General features: G+C 37.5%; 1 protein-coding gene across 5 annotated transcripts in view; it reads left to right on the top strand.

Annotated features, from left to right (window-relative positions):
- TMEM68 (transmembrane protein 68) overlaps positions 1–18,020 on the top strand; it is a 35,850-nt gene extending 17,830 nt beyond the window's left edge. For 2 of the 5 annotated variants that reach the window (XM_027561005.1, XM_027561004.1), the window contains exons 3-7: positions 2,235–2,402; positions 5,371–5,564; positions 12,025–12,085; positions 14,129–14,268; positions 16,453–18,020. In XM_027561005.1, the coding sequence (XP_027416806.1) occupies positions 2,235–2,402; positions 5,371–5,564; positions 12,025–12,085; positions 14,129–14,268; positions 16,453–16,569 (680 nt within the window). In that variant the 3' untranslated portion in view covers positions 16,570–18,020. Of the gene's footprint in view, positions 1–2,234; positions 2,403–5,370; positions 5,565–7,573; positions 7,657–12,024; positions 12,086–14,128; positions 14,269–16,452 lie in introns of all 5 variants that reach the window. The other 3 variants (XR_003514436.1, XM_027561006.1, XM_027561008.1) reach the window with 3 other exon arrangements.
- The last annotated feature ends 697 nt before the right edge of the window (positions 18,021–18,717 follow it).

Here is an 18,717-nt window from a genome sequence, read left to right as displayed (position 1 = left end):
ATCAATGCAGTTGAATATTGGGGCTTAAGGTTTAGTGGAAAGATGGTAAATTCTAGTTGTCGATAGTGAACTGCTGAATTGAATTTTTCTGCTTTCAACCCGGTGGTTTGGTAATATGGAAGCAGTTCAATTAATTGTCAATTCTTTTAAAAGAAAATTATTCTGGAAAACAAAGGGGAAGCGAAGGAATAGTCTGTATAGAATCCCTTAAAGAAGTATTTCTTTATTTATTTCTTAGAATGTTTGTCTGCTGGGATGATCTATCCTTTTGATAACTTCAGGCAACTTCAGTGACTGATTCTAAGTAAATTGAATTACTTGAACTAAAATTAGATAATTGGGAAGAAATGTTAGCAGTACAGAAACACAATTTTGAAATATCATTAAATTTAATTTTTAAAACCGTTCTGTTGAGTTTATTTGATATATTACCAAATAATTTATTTCTTCAATACTAGAATCAGTTACCACACTTAATCTATTTGGTGAAGATATTATGTTGTTTAGTCACTAAGTCATGTGCGACTCTTTTGCAATCCCATGGACTGTAGCCTGCCAGGCTCCTCTGTCCATGGGATTTCCCAGGCAAGAATATTGGAGTGGGTTGCCATTCCCTTCTCCAGGGGATCTTCCTGACTCAAGGATCAAACCCGAGTTTTCTGCATTGGCAGGTGGATTTTTTACCACTCAGTCATCTGGGAAGCCCAAAGATATTATAAACTACTTTAAAAATGAATCTCTTAAAATTTACACCTAAATCTTTATAATTTAAATGTTTGTTTCTTAGCAAATCTAACAAGGGATAAACTGAAGGAATACAGAGTGAAGTAAGCCAGAAAGAAAAACACCAATACAGTATACTAACGCATATATATGGAATTTAGAAAGATGGTAACAATAACCCTGTGTACGAGACAGCAAAAGAGGCACTGATGTATAGATCAGTCTTATGGACTCTGTGGGAGAGGGAGAGGGTGGGGAGATTTGGGAGAATGGCATTGAAACATGTATAATATGTATGAAATGAGTCGCCAGTCCAGGTTCGATGCACGATACTGGATGCTTGGGGCTGGTGCACTGGGACGACCCAGAGGGAGGGTATGGGGAGGGAGGAGGGAGGAGGGTTCAGGATGGGGAACACAGGTATACCTGTGGCGGATTCATTTCGATATTTGGCAAAACTAATACAATATTGTAAAGTTTAAAAATAAAATTAAAAAAAAAAAGAAAAGAAAAAAAATGGATTTTAATCAAGAGATTTTTGAATAATACTATTAATGTTTTTACTCTTTGCAAGTCAACTATGGGACAAAACTGAAATTAAAGGTTTTTTTTTTTCTTAAAGAAGCACACTGGCAGTTTCAGATTTCTGTATTCTGGACATCATGTCTTTCGTGTGTAAGTTGCAGTCTTGGGTCAGCAGTTCTGTGTGGGAGAGTCTGGCCACAGGAACTTGCTTTTCCTTCTCCCCTTTAGTCACTGAAGACTTCCTTCCTTTTTCTTTGGGCCTCATTGCCCTTGGCCGTGGCCTCTGGATGCTCCTGTTTTCTCTTTGCCAGGTCCAGCTGAGGCTCTGATCTATAACAACCCCCCCTGGTGGAGAGAAGGGAGGCAAAAGCAGGTCTTAGACCAGGGCCAGGATCGCATGCCCTCTCCTGCACAGTGCCATTTCCCACCTCCTGGGATGAAACACGCAGGGTAGTTTTTACTGACACGTGTGGAGCTTACCTCAACCTTTTATATGTGTTTCCCATAGTCCACCCACAGCACAGAATGGTGGGAGGAGAGGTGAGGGCTGGCATGTCTTTAGTCCCACTCATACTACAGGAGAGAGATTTTCTTGACATTTAGTTCAAATCTCTCATCACATTTTTTTCTCCACATGTAGTAGTTAGATCCTATAGAGTCATCTTTGTTTTGAATGAATAGAATGGGAAGAATTTGTGAAGAATGATGTATATGTATATATTTGTTGTTCATTCGCTTAGTAGTGTCCGACTTTGTGACCCCATGGACTGTAGCCTGCCAGGCTCCTCTGTCCATGGGATTCTCCAGGCAAGAATACTGGAGTAGGTTGCCATGTCCTCCTCCAGGGGATCTTCCTGACTCATGGATCAAATCTGGGTCTCCTGCGTTGCAAGCAGATTCTTCACCATCAGAGCCGCCAGGGAAGACTTAGTATAAATAGACTAATGTTAAATACATTTTAACTGTCTGCTTTGTTTTTCTAACAGGTTATGAAGTTCATGGGATGGAGAAAATACCAGAAGAAGGACCAGCACTGATCATTTTTTATCACGGAGCTATTCCCATAGATTTTTACTACTTCATGGCTAAAATTTTTATTCATAAAGGCAGAACTTGCCGAGTAGTAGCGGATCACTTTGTCTTTAAAATTCCAGGTAAACTTTCACTGTAGCTGGTGATAGAATATTTAATGAACACGACCAATTATGTGACAGTCTGTGTATCTTTGAGTTCTCTATTAATAGTATTACATGGAAAATCTTTTTGCCTTTTTAGGGTAGTACACTTGGAACTCCAATTTGGGAGTATCTGTTTTAGGTAATATATCTAAATATAAAAACATTATGGCCAAAAATGTTATCTAATTTCTTTCTTTATTAATAAGTATTTAGTCATTATTTTTCAAAGTTAAATCCTAAAATAAATTGTAACTTTTGCCAAACAATATATATTTTGGTATAGAAGGTAGTTAACTTTTCATATGGTGAATTTTTCTATGAGGTATTGATTTGAGAGTTTACTTCTACAGTAATCAGGTTTTGATTACTGTCAGTTGGATAGCAAATGAAAATTAGTGAAATAAGCTAGCCAGGATATATTTTGTCTTTACATAGTAACATAATATTGCCTCAAAAATCCTAATCTATATAGCCTATTATGTCTCTTATCGTATTTGACTTGCGTGGTAGAATTAAAACTCTTGAGATTGAGGACTACATTCTTTGTAATATTCATGTTCCTAAAGGCTTTGTGCCTTGTAAAAAAGATTCATAGGGGGACTTCTCTAGTGGTCCAGTGGTTACGACTCCGTGCTTCCACTGCAGGGGGAACAGGTTTGATCCCTGGTCAGGAAACTAAGACCCTGCATGCTGTGTGGTGTGACCCCCCAAAACACAATAAAATAAAAATAAAAAGATTAATAGGAAATTCCCTGGTGGTCCAGCAGTTAAGACTCTGTGCTTTCGCTGCTGAGGGCACAGGTTCAATCCTGGTTGGGGAACTAAGATCCCACAGGCCATACGGTACAGCCAAAAAAGAAAAAAAAAATTAGTAAACTGAATGGTTTCAAACATGATAAGAATTTTTAAAGAATCATTCTAAAGTAAACTCACTGAGATTTTCTTCTGTCACTACATTACTGGGAACAAGCCAAGAAAATTTATAGCATGTTTTCTGGATTAATAAAAGCAAAAGCCAACCCTCAGCCAGCTAAGCCCCAGACAGTGCATGAAATAACAGTTCACTTAGTGCCTCTCACAGACATGGTTAATGCTTCCAGTGTCCCTGTGTCGCTACAAAAGCCATCTTTTTTTATACACAAAGTACTTTGTGTATAAAGTAAGTTGGCTATAAAAGATATTTCTTTAGAAAGTAACATGATCACTTTATAATAGACTTGGAAACTAGAGGAAATAACATCATTACATGGTCTTATCACGCTAACATGTACCCAGTTATCATTTTGATGTATTTTGCTTCATTTTTAATTTGTACTTTTTCATTTTATGTAAACTATTTTGTGTTCTTTTAAAAAAAATTAATGCAACATTAACATTTTTCCATGTTTTATAAAGAACATTTTTAACATATGACTAAAATATTTACTTGTTTTCTCTTATGAAACATTAGGTTGCTTCCATTTTTTAAATATACACAATAGAATATGAGGGGCTCCCCTGGTGGCTCAGCAGTAAAGAATCTGCCTGTAGTACAGGAGCTGCAGAAGATGTGGGTTTGATCCCTGGGTCAGGAAGATCCCCTGGAGGAGGAAATGGAAACCCACTCCAGTATTCTTTGCAGTCCTTAGGGCTGCAAAGAGTCAGACACAACTGAAGCAACTTAGCATGCATGCAAAAGAATGTGAATATTTTTATTTAGCATTTGACTCTAATGTTTTCCCTCTTTATAATCTTTATGATCTTATAATATTTTATTAAACCTTCCCTATTTATTCATTTACCTTGAGAGTGCATCGAGTGAGATCAGTGAGCTTTTAACAGAAGATAAAAATTATTTCTTCTCAATAGTACTGATAATCTTGCCTCAGACCCTTAAACCTATGAGCAGTTTGGCTATTCTGCACAGTTTTCACTCTCCATCCACGTATTTCCCAGTCTCACAGGACTATGTTATGAACATCAGTCCTCTAAACTTTCAGTTTAGAGTTTGGTTAAAATATTTAATTACTGATAGGATTATTTCTTTCATCCATAAGTAGTTGTAATTTGAAAAACTGTACCATATTAAGACTGGAATGAATTGTTCCCAAGCCAAACAGTAACATTATTAAAAGCTCTTAGTGATATTGCTATTATTGTTGAATTAAAAAGTTTTATTGTTAAATTAGGTCTATGTAACTTTTAATTTTGGGGGCGTCTGTGGTGGCTCAGATGGTAAAGTGTCTGCTTGCAACACAGGAGACCCAGCTTCAATCCCTAGGTTAGGAAGATCCCCTGGAGAAGGAAATGGCAACCCATTCCAGTACTCTTGCCTGGAAAATTCCATGGACGGAGGAGCCTGGCAGGCTACAGTCCATGGGGTTGCTTTTAATTTGGATAGATTTAACTGTGGCCTGCCAGTTTGGGTAGGTCCAGGTCAGTTAGATTCACTTTCTCCTCAGTGACTCTTTCATGGGGTTAATGGAAGGCTAGATGGGTGGTTGCTGACCCCTGTCATAAATGCTGTGGACAGTGTTTGCCTATGACACGCACTGGAAGAGCTTTAGACTAGACACTCCTAGACCGGAATCTCTGCCCTGCCCTTTGCCAAATATGTGCCTTTGAGCAAGCCTCTCAATTCTCTGAGCCAACTTTCCTCCTCTGCAAAATGGGGATAAAAATCCCTATTTTCTCAGGTTCTTGGGGGTTTTAATTAAGAATTTGGATATGCAGCCAGAGTTGTAGGTGATTGTGAAGGAGGTGATCAGTAAGACATTGCTATTAATTTACCAGCAATATTGATCTTAGATTACCCTTAAGAGTTCCTGTTGGTTTAAAAAAAGTAAAAAAAGAGCTTACTGATTTAAGTATAGCGACTACATTATGTAGGTTGTGAAAACTTTTGTTCTCAGAAAATTGGACAAAAAGTACTTAAGATGTATCTTCATGCTAATATATCTTACAGGGTTTAGCTTATTACTTGATGTATTTTGTGCTATTCATGGACCGAGAGAAAAATGTGTTGAAATCCTGCAGAGTGGTCACTTGCTAGCTATCTCACCAGGTGGTGTTCGGGAAGCACTGATGAGTGACGAGACCTACAACATTGTGTGGGGTAATCGGAAAGGCTTCGCTCAGGTTGCAATCGATGCAAAAGTGGTGAGTTGTATAAAACTGATTATTAAAGGAAAGCTAGGTCAACTTTAAAATAAATGCTTAAGTAGCCAAAGTATATCAGAATTTAGATCCTGTCTTTGCACTACTTTAAAAAGTAGTGTCTGTAACTCATAACAATAGAGAAATAGTCCTTATACCTGGGAAGCCATCTTTATAAAAATTCAGTCTGGGAATTTGCAAATACCTAGAAAAGCTTTATTTTACACTTCAAAATCCAGCTTCTTATATTCAGATTTATGAAATTTTTGTATTCCTTCAGTTATACTCTTTTCATGAGTATAATCAGTCCAATTCTGTGTAGTTTAATCCTTTGAGTTGACATATTTCAGTGATAGCTGTTAGTTGGTTTCATTATAATCCTTGTGTCTATGACCAGTTTATAACAATAGAACTCAAGTAATATATGACTCCTACCATTTTTCATCAGCAAATGTGATCAGCTATCTAATAGTATGAATAAAGATGAGAAATAGATATTGGTGTAATTTAGAGCTTTTAAAAAAGAATGAATTTGTCAATAAAGTGACAGTTCCTCTGGGAGTCACTGTAATTATTCTTAGTAAACTGGAGAATCTGAATGTCATCTGTCCTTTTCTTTTGCTTTGGAAAGTATTTCTCAGCTTTTTGGTCTCCATAGTGTACTTTGTCCTATGAAACACTTACTACTTATGGGATGTTTCTTCTTTGTTTTTTCTTTATTTTCATTTTAGATTGTCTGTCAGAAAAAGAAATCGTGGCACTTGCCAAGGTGGTTTTCTTTTTCCAGGCCAGTTAGAGACTGCTGCCCATACTTTCACATTTTTGTTTTTTTGTGTGTGTGTTTCCATTGCTGTCATGTAGACACCAGTTTAGACCCTTAACTTGACTATTTATCTTGCAAATACAGACCTTTGATTAAAAAAGAAAGGATTATGGATGTCTCCTTCTAACCCAAAAGCAACATTTAAGGAAGAATGGACATTTTTCCTTTATTTTTTAAATCACAGAGTTACAATAAAATATAATACATTGCGCTCTATTCTCTACTGTGCATATTTGTATGTGTAACTCCTAGAAGATAGTGCTTTATCAGTGTGATCTTGGTGTGAGTTAATGTACTTGGCCAAGTGTTCTCTAATGGGCAACATAAAAATTTAAACTCTATTGTCCTACAGTAGGCTATACACTTCCTTAGGACAAAGCCATCTTTTTATAGTCTGAGTTCTGAGTACAATGATTAGCACTTAGGCTCTGTGTATTTGTTGAATTGATTTTGTAAACACAATATTAAACACTGTAAGAAAGGACCCTTTGGAATTTAAGTCTAGGTTAATAGTATTACTGATACAGAAAATTAATTTATAGCCTATTTTCTAAAAAATCTTATGTATTAAGATAGAAAACAAAACTTTAGACTTTATGAATACTGTGGACACAAGATGATATATGCACAGTTGTTCAGAAATTAAGGCTAATCAGTATAAATGTACACTGAGCCAATGATAAAAGCTAAAAACCTAGCTCAATTTTCAGGTTTATATTTTGAGAGAATTATTTCTTCCAAGGTGTAAGATAAAAGCTAGAAAAGCTTTATTTTACACTTCAAAATCCAGCTGTAAATCTATTGACGAAAATAGATTTGGAATCACCCACATTGATCATGGGACTCTAATTCCTCATCCTTAAGTAACGTTTTAAGGACCTTTGCCTGGAAGAAGGCTTGATAGAAAGAAATCACATAAAGAAAGAAACCCTTTCATCAATCCTTGAGTTTCTAGGTAAATAAGATAACCTAGATCATTTAAGGTTTTGGTACAAAACTTGAGAAAATTTAATGAACAGTCCTTTACAAGTTAATCAACAAAAATCTTTAACGTTGCTGGCTTACATCATAGCAGTGTATTGTTGATAAGACTTACATCACCCCCAACCTTTCTTAGCGCTTTTAAAGGCTTTGCATTGGTGCCCTGAACAGTAAGTAGGTGACGTATGTGATTATTCCAATGTTGCAGATGAGGAAACTCAGGCACAGAGAGATGGAGGGACCGAAGCAGAGCTTGCAGTTCAGGACGGCAGGCAGCCAGTGCACTTCACAGTGAGTCCGCCCACCCTGAGCTTAGAGGTCCTTCCAGGCCCAAGAGGGAAGCCTTTCAGTCGCATGTGGCCATAGCTGTAAATGGCACCAGTAACTTATTTAGAAAAGCCTTTGCTCGGTCTCACAGAATTACCATAAACTTTGAGTCAGAATTTAAGACAGTCGTTGCAGGGTTAGCTGCATTTAAATTGTATAATAACAAAGTAATGGAAATTCAAATGAAAAAAATCTAGATTGTCAATGGAGGTTCACAGAATATTGATAGCAAATATTTAAGGTTCATGTGAAAATTATAGGCGTTTTGGTATAATCTACATCACTCTTTTGTACTGTGGTGTTGGAGAAGACTCTTGAGAGTCCCTTGGACTGCAAGGAGATCCAACCAGTCCATTCTAAAGGAGATCAGTCCTGGGTGTTCTTTGGAAGGAATGATGCTAAAGCTGAAACTCCAGTACTTTGGCCACTTCATTCGAAGAGTTGACTCATTGGAAAAGACTCTGATGCTGGGAGGGATTGGGGACAGGAGGAGAAGGGGACGACAGAGGATGAGATGGCTGGATGGCATCACCGACTTGATGGACATGAGTCTGAGTGAATTCCTGGAGTTGGTGATGGACAGGGAGGCCTGGCGTGCTGCGATTCATGGGGTCGCAAAGAGTCGGACACAACTGAACGACTGAACTGAACTGAAATCATTTTTATTTTGTGAATTCCTGAGAATTCCAACTTTGTTGAGAATTTTTAGGTAACATTATACCTAAATAAGTTGGGATAAAAATGAGCCTGTGTACTCTAATTGGAAAACAGATAACAGATGTAAAAGAAGATAGCATTTGTTTCAGTAATATTTTTATGTGTATTATCTTAATCTATAAAAAAGCTTGAGATGGGATAATTCTTATTACTGTCCCTGTTTCATACATAAAGAAACTGAGGTGTAGTGAGTGACTTGCCCACTTACATTTTTGTGGCAAAGACTCCAAGACCACTGTATTTCCTGAGAGGAATTTTAACAAAGTACACAGTCTCTCCCTCTCACATACATGTACAAATTGTTAACATACATTAACAATTTGATTCTAGGTTACTGATGCAACTACCTTGTTATACGAAGCGTCACAAAGAAAGGAGTGAACTACAGTACTTAATTGTAATAACGGTAATGCTTGTAGCTGTAAGGCAGCAAGCTTGAACATGAATATAGAAACCACAGACCCAGGGTACAGCCTGGAGTACTAAGCCTGTAGGGTAAGCTTTCTCCTGTTTAGTGTCTTCTAGAAATGCCCAGCCTCTGGAGAGTTAGCCATTAAAGGATGATAATGCAACTTAAAGAGCCTTTTGATGAGGGTGAAAGAGGAGAGTGAAAACAGTGGCTTGAAAAATCAGCGTGAAAAAAACAAAGATCATAGCATCTGGTCCCATCACTTCATAGAAGGGAAAAAAGTGGAAGCAGTGACAGATTTTATTTTCTTGGCTCTGAAATCATTATGGACGGTGACTGCAGTCATGAAATTAAAAGATGCTTGTTCCTTGAAAGGAAAGCTATGACAAACCTAGTGCATGTGTTCTAAGTTGCCTCAGTCGTGTCTGACTGTGACCCTGTGGACTGTACCTCACAAGGCTCCTCTGTCCATGGGATTCTCCAGGCAAGAATACTGGAGTGGGTTGCCATTCCCTTCTCTAGTGGATCTTCCTGGCACATGGATTGCATCTACATCTCTTATGTCTCCTGCATTGGCAGGTGGGCTCCTTACCACTAGCACCACTTGGGAAGCCCCATGACAAGCATAGACAGTATATTAAGAAGCAGAGACATCATTTTGCTGACAAGGGTCTGTATAGTCAAAGCTGTGGTTTTTCTAGCAGTCAAGTACAATGTGAGACTTGGACCATAAAGAAGGGTGAACACTGAAGAATTGATGATTTTGAATTGTGGTGCTGGAGAAGACTCTTGAGAGTCCCTTGGACTGCAAGGAGATCAAACCAGTCAATCCTGAAGGAAAGTAACCCTGAATATTCATTGGAAGGACTGATGCTGAAGCTGAAGCTCCAGTACTTTGGCCACCTGATGCGAAAAGCTCACTCATTGGAGAAGACCCTGATGCTGGGAAAGATTGAGGATAGGAGGAGAAGGGGGTGACAGAAGATGAAATGGTTGGATAGCTTCACCAACTCACTGGATGAGAATTTGAGCAAACTCCAGGAGATAGTGGAGGACAGAGGAGTCTGGTGCGTTGTAGTCGGTGAGATCACAAAGAGTCAGGCATGACTTAGTGACTGAACAACAACTACAAATGCATCCTGAAGAATCTTTATAAAGTACACCCTTCGATGCAAACTTTGGGCTTAATGCCAGAGTAAATCTGGCAGAACTGGTTGGAGAAGGCAAAGTGGTATATATGTGAGCTGGAAGTTTTCTGTTCCTTCTTGGGCATCTTATCTTCTCAACTCTGAAGACATTATGCAACTGTTTAAAATATTAGGATTCCAGCTGTCACTTTATTCTACAAAACTAGTGGTGGTTTTAGAAAAATCGTAATCTGGATTTTTTTACAGAAGAGTCAGTCTACTTTGTCTTAGGTGTTAGCTTTGTGAATGAACTCCAGCAGATTTTAAATTCTTCCTCGGACTGCTTTTCTTTACATGACTTCCCTCTATCCTAACTGGTTTTTAAAATGCCTGCTGTCTGTTTCCTACCCTTTGTTTTCAGAGAACACAAGTGAATTCCTCAGAATTTTCTTTCTGTTCTGTCGATTCATACCTTCTGTGGTTTGTCCATTACACTGTCTGTTAGCACCTACTTTTTCTGGGCAGTGTTCCAGGTGCTGGGGATCCAACTGTGAATGAAACAAAGTCTCTGCTGTCGGCTACAGAGATAATAAATAAGTGATCAGTTAGGTATATGTGAGGGAGTAAGTTTTATGAAGAAAGCTGTGCCTGCAGAACCTTTCCTTCAGCCCACCACTTTTTACTGCTTTCCAAAGCTGAAAAGGAACAGCTTTTTAAGTGTCAGCTTATGTAAATGTTTCAAGCCCTGCTCACTAAGGCAGGTCACTCTGATTTAGCAAATGCTGATGGTAGACTGTAAGTGAAGTGACACTTGCCCTTCCCCACCAATTTTATCTATTCTAAACATCATTTAATTCAGTATGTTTTGTGTACATTTTAAAGTATTTTATTCAATTTTTTATCTACTTCAGTTTCATATGGCATAATCTCCTTACATGGTCCTTTGCTACTTAATCCATTATTTTATGATTAGATAAGGCCTCCATTTTAAGTGAGTGAAGTCGTTCAGTCATGTCCGGCTCTTTGCAACCCCATGGACTGTAGCCTGCCAGGCTCCTCCATCCATGGTATTTTCCAAGCAAGAATACTGGAGTGGGTTGCCATTTCCTTTTCCAGGGGATCTTCCTGACCCAGGGATCAAACCTGGGTCTCCCACATTGCAGGCAGACTGTTTATCATCTGAGCCACCAGGGAATCATATTTAATCATTGATATTCATGGAAAAATAAAAACCATGAACTCGTGAACAGATATCCTCCAAAATTAATGATATGAAGAGTTTATATATATACACACACACACACATATACACTTTTCCTATTTTTTTGGTGTTGAGTCTTACACGTGGGTTCCTCTGGTGGCTCAGCAGTAAAGAATATGCCTGCCAGTGCAGGAGATGGGGATTCAATCCCTGGTCTGAAAGATCACCTGGAGAAGGAAGTGCCAACCCACTCCAGTACTTTTACCTGGAGAAACCCATGGACAGAGGAGCCTGATGGGCTACAGTCTATGGGATCACAAAAAGAGTCAGACACAGCTTAGCGACTTAACAACAATTTATACAGTTTTCATTGATATTGAACATTTTCAGATTTAATAAGCTCACACCAAAAAAAATGGTGTTTCACTAATTTCAGGACAGCATCTTGCCAAAACTTATTTAAAATTATATAAATTTCCCCATAGAGAGAATTTCTGTCTTGTAACTTTTTCTTCAGTGAGCATACTATTCAGTACCCCCACTAAAACCAGTTTAATTATCATTCATTTTACTCAATGACATCGATGATTACTTTAATCCTTGAGTTTCAGGAGTTCATACAGAATGATAGCAAAGTTGGCAAATGAAATATTGCATATTACCACTAGAGGGTAGTGTTTCCAATTTATATATATATATTTATAAATACCACGTTAATTTTACTCAATAAATCACACTAGTGGTAACAGTATATTTTTATTTTTTAAAATACCTTAGTTTTGTGACTTAAACAGGCCCTTAAAATTTTGCAATAGTGACTTAATGGAGACATCAAATGGATTAATGTATTTACTTTTTAATTCAAATTCTCTCTTTAGCCCATTATTCCTATGTTTACACAAAATATTCGAGAAGGATTTAGATCACTTGGAGGAACAAGTAAGTTCTGATTCATATGGTTTTTCTAAGTATAACTGTAATATTTAGAATGTAATATTTTAAATATTTGGACTTTTAAATGCTGTGCAGAAACCTTTTGAATTTATTTTAGAAAATGCATATACTATCTAGGTATTTTTCTTTTTTAAATCTAAGTGATAACTGGTTCTAAGTGATGGCAGTTCTAGGTGTTCAATTTTTGTTGAGTCTCATATATACTGAAGATTATTTACCATGGGCTTTTAAAAATTGCACAGTAAATTTTCTAATTCTGTGTTAAACCATATTGTTGAGGTTTAGAACAGACTTACATATTACCCAGACTACATTCCTAACTCATTCCTGAAGAAGTTACAGCTTTAAAAATGGATGACAACAAAATACTGAATTAAGATTAGCAACCTAAGGAGATACCATTTGCTTTCATTTATTACTGTTACTTCTTGTTCTTTTTATTTTTTTGAACCATGATAAACTTACATCAAAGAGTTCTTTTTGCCTACCTTTAATTTTTGATAAAAATAGCTTTGAACCTAGCTATAGTAAGGATCGGAGAAGGCAATGGCACCCCACTCCAGTACTCTTGGCTGGAAAATCCCATGGACAGAGCAGCCTGGTAGGCTGCAGTCCATGGAGTCGCTAAGACTGAGCGACTTCACTTTCACTTTTCACTTTCGTGCATTGGAGAAGGAAATGGCAACCCACTCCAGTGTTCTTGCCTGGAGAATCCCAGGGATGGGGGAGCCTGGTGGGCTGCCGTCTGTGGGGTCTCACAGAGTCGGACAGGACTGAAGCGACTTAGCAGCAGCAGCAGCATAGGAAGGATAGCAATTAGATGTGCTTTCTGTTTGGAGTTTGTTGTTGGCTTACTTATTTCTATGAAATTTTCATGGTTTGTTTTGTACCCTGTGGTTTCTGTATTTGATTATATTTTGTGTCCTTAGCACTGTATTGTTAGTGTTCCTATCATATATAAATCCATCCTGAAAACCCTAAACTTCTACTGTTCCTTTTATGTCTAATGTGGGTGTGTAGTTGATATTATATTATGTTTTCTTAGGTCTTTTTTTTTCCAAATGTGAAATAGAAAGGCAGGTTGATGTGATGTTTAACTTCTGTTGTATAATTGTTCCTTCTAATTTTCTTTCAGGTCATTTCTTTAGAATTTAAGTTGCATATCAGAAATCATTCCTAATTTTGTTCCTTTAACTGTAAAGTGGTTTTAAAATTTTTTGACTGCCTTTTTTATTTTAAAAGTTGAATATCTCAAAAATTTATGTGTAATAATGTATTGTTTTGAGTACTACTCTGAGTCTTATGGTATATTCTGTGTTTCCACATATAAACAGTGTTTTAAACTTTCAGTACAATTCATAATTGTATATTCCACGTTCCTTGCCTTTTGTGGATTGTTTTGTAAACTTACACAGTCTTAGCCCATCAATTTATTTTACATTACTACGACTTTTAATCTTGCTAAATTTCACACTTGGTTCTTAGCACTAATAATTCTTTTCCCTAATTTACAGTATTTTTAGTCTTAGTTTTTCAGTGTATTTTGGTCTCATGTTTATTTGAATTTATTTTATGGCTCCATTTTTTCTTTTATTCATGTAAGTCACATATTTATGAGCCTCTAGACTGTTTAGCCTCTAACTTTTTGTCTTTATCTGTTTTGCAATAATAGTAATTAGTTTGTCTTTTAAAATTCTTATTTTTTGAAAGCTCATCTCCACTTCTACCCCCCATTAATAGACCTTATTTATTGAGCATTTTTAGGTTGACAGAAAAATAGAGCAGAAGGTACAGAGGGGCCCGCACACCTCACCACTCCCCAGTTTCTTCTGTCACTGACATCTTGCATCAGTGTGGCACATTTGTTACCATCAGGGAAAAGCTCCCCTTTAAAAAAATTGTATTAATTGCCAGGAGATGATACTGGGTGCCACCTTCCTTGAAGTCTTACATAATTCATTTGAAAGATTACAATTATATGCTCAGAATATGTAACACTTAAAAATGATTTCATTTCCTTTAAAACAGGGCTGTTTAGGTGGCTTTATGAAAAGTTCCGCTATCCATTTGCCCCCATGTACGGAGGTTTTCCTGTGAAGTTGCGTACGTACTTAGGTGATCCCATTCCATACGACCCAAAGATCACAGCAGAAGAACTAGCCGAAAAGGTAAATTATTCTTTCTTTAGTTTTAGGACATATTTTTACTTTTACTGAAAATGAACTCATTAATTCCACAAATGTGTTCTGGATCAGCAGTGACTTTTCCCCCAAGGGACATCTGCCTGTGTCTGGGGACGTTTTTATTGTCACAGCGGACAGAACTCGGGAGGTGGTGGTGCCCTTGGTGTTCCGTGGGTAGAGGTCAAGGATGCTGCTAGATATTCTGTGGTGGGCAGGGCAGTCCCCACAGCGAAGAGCTGTTCTTTCTAAAATGTCAGTACTGTTGAGGTTGAAGTTCTTGGCCCTGATATTTAAAAAGTTTTTTAAGTGATGTTTAGAGGAAGAAAGCTTTGACCTCCATGAAAAGAAAGAAATTGCCTTTGTCTGGTAGAAGTACCTTGGGAGGAAAACGGACGCTTGTTTGTGAGTTGCGGAGTCAGGCTGTTCCAGTGCTGCTGTTTGCTCTGTGACTCAGGCAGGCCCCACCACCCTGCTCTAGTCTAGGGGAGAGACACGGAGCCCTCTCACTTGTACCCAGAGGGTCACAGGCGACTGATCACGTTCATTGTTGAAAAGTGTCTGCCGCCCAGTAAGTGCTCTGTGGATGCTGGCTACTGCTGCTATCCTAGGAACATACAGCCCCATGTAGAAGGTCAGTAACTAAATTGATGTTTTTAAGGTGATGTGTTAGCACAAGGGGGCTTCCCAGGTGGTTCAGTGGTAAAAGAATACACCTGTCAATGCAGGAGACGTGAGTTCAATTCCAGGGTTGGGAAGATCCCCTGGAGAAGGAAATGGCAACCCTCTCCAGTATTCTTGCCTGGGAAATCCCATGACAGAGGAGCCTGGTGGGCCATAGTCCGTGGGGTCACAAAGAGTTGGACACGACTGAGCAACTGAGCATGCGAGTGAGACTTTAGCACAACGCTGTGCTTGTGGCTTGATTTCTCAACCTGAGCACCACTGACATTTTGTTGTGGGAGCTGGAAAGGGGTGAAACATCCATGAGCCTGTCAGAAAACTTCCTACTACTTTTTCCCTTCTGATTTCCCCCCTTCAGTTCTTTTTAGTGTTTACGGTGTGTAGGGCATTGCTGTGCACAATGCTAGGAAAATGCTAAGGTGTATCTTAAGGTATAGAAAGTTGCCATGCAGACAGTACCTGTAATTGAACTGTAATGAAGTGAATGAGGAAATATGGGTGCATAATATACCATTATATATATGTACCACAGCTTCATTATGCATTCATCTGTTGTTTGACATTTAGGTTATTCACATGTCCTGGCTATTAAAAACAGTGCTGCAATGAACACTGGGGTACATGTGTCCTTTTGACTTACGGTTTTCTCAGGGTATATGCCCAGTAGTAGGATTGCTGGGTCACATGGGGGAGGGGTTGGGAAAGAGGCTCAAGAGGGAGGGGATATATGTATACATATAGGCGATTCACTTTGTTATACAGCCAGAAATTAATGCAGCATTGTAAAGCAATGATAGTCCAAAAACAATTAAAAAAAAAATTAAAGAAACATGCTATGCACCTTGAAGAGTCACTGCATGAATGAAAGTTGAAGAACCTTCTGTACTAAACACAGTTTGCAACACTTCGTTATTTTTTGTATGTTTAGAATGCTGAAAGGTTTTTGAAGTTAAATTAACAGTATTACATTAAAAAACAAAACTGAGAAAGAAGTCATTCATTCTGAGGATTGATAGATGCTAAGTTTGGGCAGACTTCTTTAAAGTACTGCTGCTAAGTCGCTTCAGTCGTGTCCGACTCTGTGCGACCCCATAGACGGCAGCCCACCAGGCTCCCCGTCCCTGGGATTCTCCAGGCAAGAACACTGGAGTGGGTTGCCATTTCCTTCTCCAATGCATGAAAGTGAAAAGTGAAAGTGAAGTCGCTCAGTTGTATCCTACCAGGCTCCTCCATCCATGGGATTTTCCAGGCAAGAGTACTGGAGTAGGTTGCCATTGCCTTCTCCGCTTTAAAGTACTAGTATATTAAAAAAAAGTATTAAAGTATAAATATAATAATAAATAAATAATAATTTATTTATTATTAAATAGTAATAATAAAGTATTATATTAAAGTATACTATATTAAAGTACTATATATATCCTTACAAACTAAATATCTACATTGAGAACTAAAAGAATAACGGCTTTTCTTTTGCTTTCTTGATAGACGAAGGATGCTGTTCAAGCTCTGATTGACAAGCACCAAAGAATACCCGGAAACATAATGAGTGCTTTGCTAGAACGTTTTCGTAACAAACAAAAGATCAACCAGAAGACTCTTTAATACATTTATATTAATCTGTTTGTATCTATAGGACTGTATTCTGAATTTTGTAGGTTCTATAATTAGTATTTTTTTTTAAAAATCATGTCTAGAAGCATCTTTCATTGAACTTGTTTGCTTAAAATTATGTTGTCAATTATGTTTCTGCAATCAGTTGTGTCAAATTTAAACAGTAACTCACTACATGCATCATAATTCAGAAAATGATCATGGTTCTTTTTATAATTTTCTAATCATGTATCATAAACATAGATCCTTCAATCTATGATCTTCCCTGGTAGCTCATCTGGTAAAGAGTCTGCCTGTAATGCAGGAGACCCAGGTTTGATCCCTGGGTTGGGAAGATCCCCTGGAGAGGGGAATGGCTACCCACTCCATGCCTCATAATTTGGAAAATGATCATGGTTCTTTTTATAGTTGCCTAATCATGTATCCTACACATAGATCCTTAAAGTTTAGTTTATCAATAATAGCAGTGGAGGTTAAACAAACATTCCTAAATAATGCATCTAGTTTCTGCATCTCTTGCACTGAGCTAGTTTTGCAAGATGGCTTAACCTAGGGTTTTAGTACAGATGCTTAAGTTAGAGAAAAACAAGCTCTTTCCTCTGCTTCTCATTCCTTTCATGACCTTCAGCAAATCACATATTTTTGTGCCTCAACAATTCACTTTTTAAAAACATGTTAATCCTTTGGTGAGGAATATTGTTTTAACTCTCTATATTTGGTGTGATTGATATCCATAGTATGGAAATTATGACTGTATAAACTAAACAATACCAAGATCTTTTAGAAGTTTGTGTATTTATTTTGTCCATAGGATGTTTAAATTATTCCTTCAGATACGATGTCAAGTTGCCAAGCAACAATGAAAAAGATGTACTGTTTTTCAAACTGAGTAAAACAGAAATTAGGGAAAGTAAAATTTCTAATTATTGTGGTTATTCTTTTTAGTATTATATTTTTAATGAGAATCTGTAGACAAACCATAGAAGGTATGCTCTGCGTCGTCTGCCCTGTAATGTGGCATTTAATAGTGTCAGGTTAGAAATCACAGTCATGCCCTGCATTTCGTACTTTAGAAGCTGACTCTAGGCTGATGACAGCCCCGGGAGAAAGCTCTGCTCTTCTCAGCATTCTGGCTCATTCAGCTTGACTCTGCATCCAGACGGATGGTTTATTGTTTCAATAAAAATATACTTGAATGATGAATTTATGTGAACATAGGGCTCTCTGAAAAATTAATGGGTTTCGATTTGTTGTCTCTTTGAAATCTGAATTTAAAAGTATTTAAACAGAATACTGCCAGGAATCAAATGCAGTATGTCCCTCTCCCTTTTTAAGATATTAAATTACTTGGATTTTTGTATACACTTTTGTATAACAAGTATGTATGTATGATATGTGTAATGTATGTACAATTAAGAAAAATTAAAAAAAGTAAAGCTGAATTGCAGTTCCTCTTCTTGTGAGATTACATATGTGACATTTTTTTAAATTTAAACTGATTTCTTGTTTTACTAAATATGCTTTTCTCACCTAGAGTCATATTTCATCAATCTCAGCCATAATGAATAAACCTGACTTTTCACTGTAATAAATATATTTTAATTTCAGTGAAAAGTATCAACTAATTTGCAGCTTTTTTTCCCCTCTCGAGTAGTGAGCATTATTTTTTTTTAAATTCATCAATATTTCCAGAATAAAAAAATGGTCATAATATGAATGAGAATAATGTTTTTTTGGCAACTATTAGGTTTTAAAACCTGAAGAAAGAAGAACATTCATTGCTAATGTAGCAAAAGCCTTTATTTTTTTTTACAGTATTGAAGTATACTGCTTTCCTTAAAACTTTTTTCTTCTCTGATACTCAGACAAGTATTGATAAGAAGGCTGTCTCATTTAATACAAAGTCTTTATCTATGCTATTGAATTTAAATGCCATTTAGAAGAATGAGGGGGCTTCCCTGGTGGCTACCCTGGTGGTAAAGAATCTGCTTGCAATGCAGGAGACCCAGGTCCGATCCCAGAGTCAGGGAGATCCCCTAGAGAAGCGAATGGCTACCCACTCCAGTATTCCTGTCTGGAGAAGCTCAGGGACAGAGGAGCCAGGTGAGCTACAGTCCTGGGGTTGCAGAGACACAACTG

Source organism: Bos indicus x Bos taurus, chromosome 14, assembly GCF_003369695.1.
Source record: "Bos indicus x Bos taurus breed Angus x Brahman F1 hybrid chromosome 14, Bos_hybrid_MaternalHap_v2.0, whole genome shotgun sequence".
Classification (NCBI taxonomy): Eukaryota; Metazoa; Chordata; class Mammalia; order Artiodactyla; family Bovidae; genus Bos; species Bos indicus x Bos taurus.
This window is presented reverse-complemented; position numbering and strand designations above follow the sequence as displayed.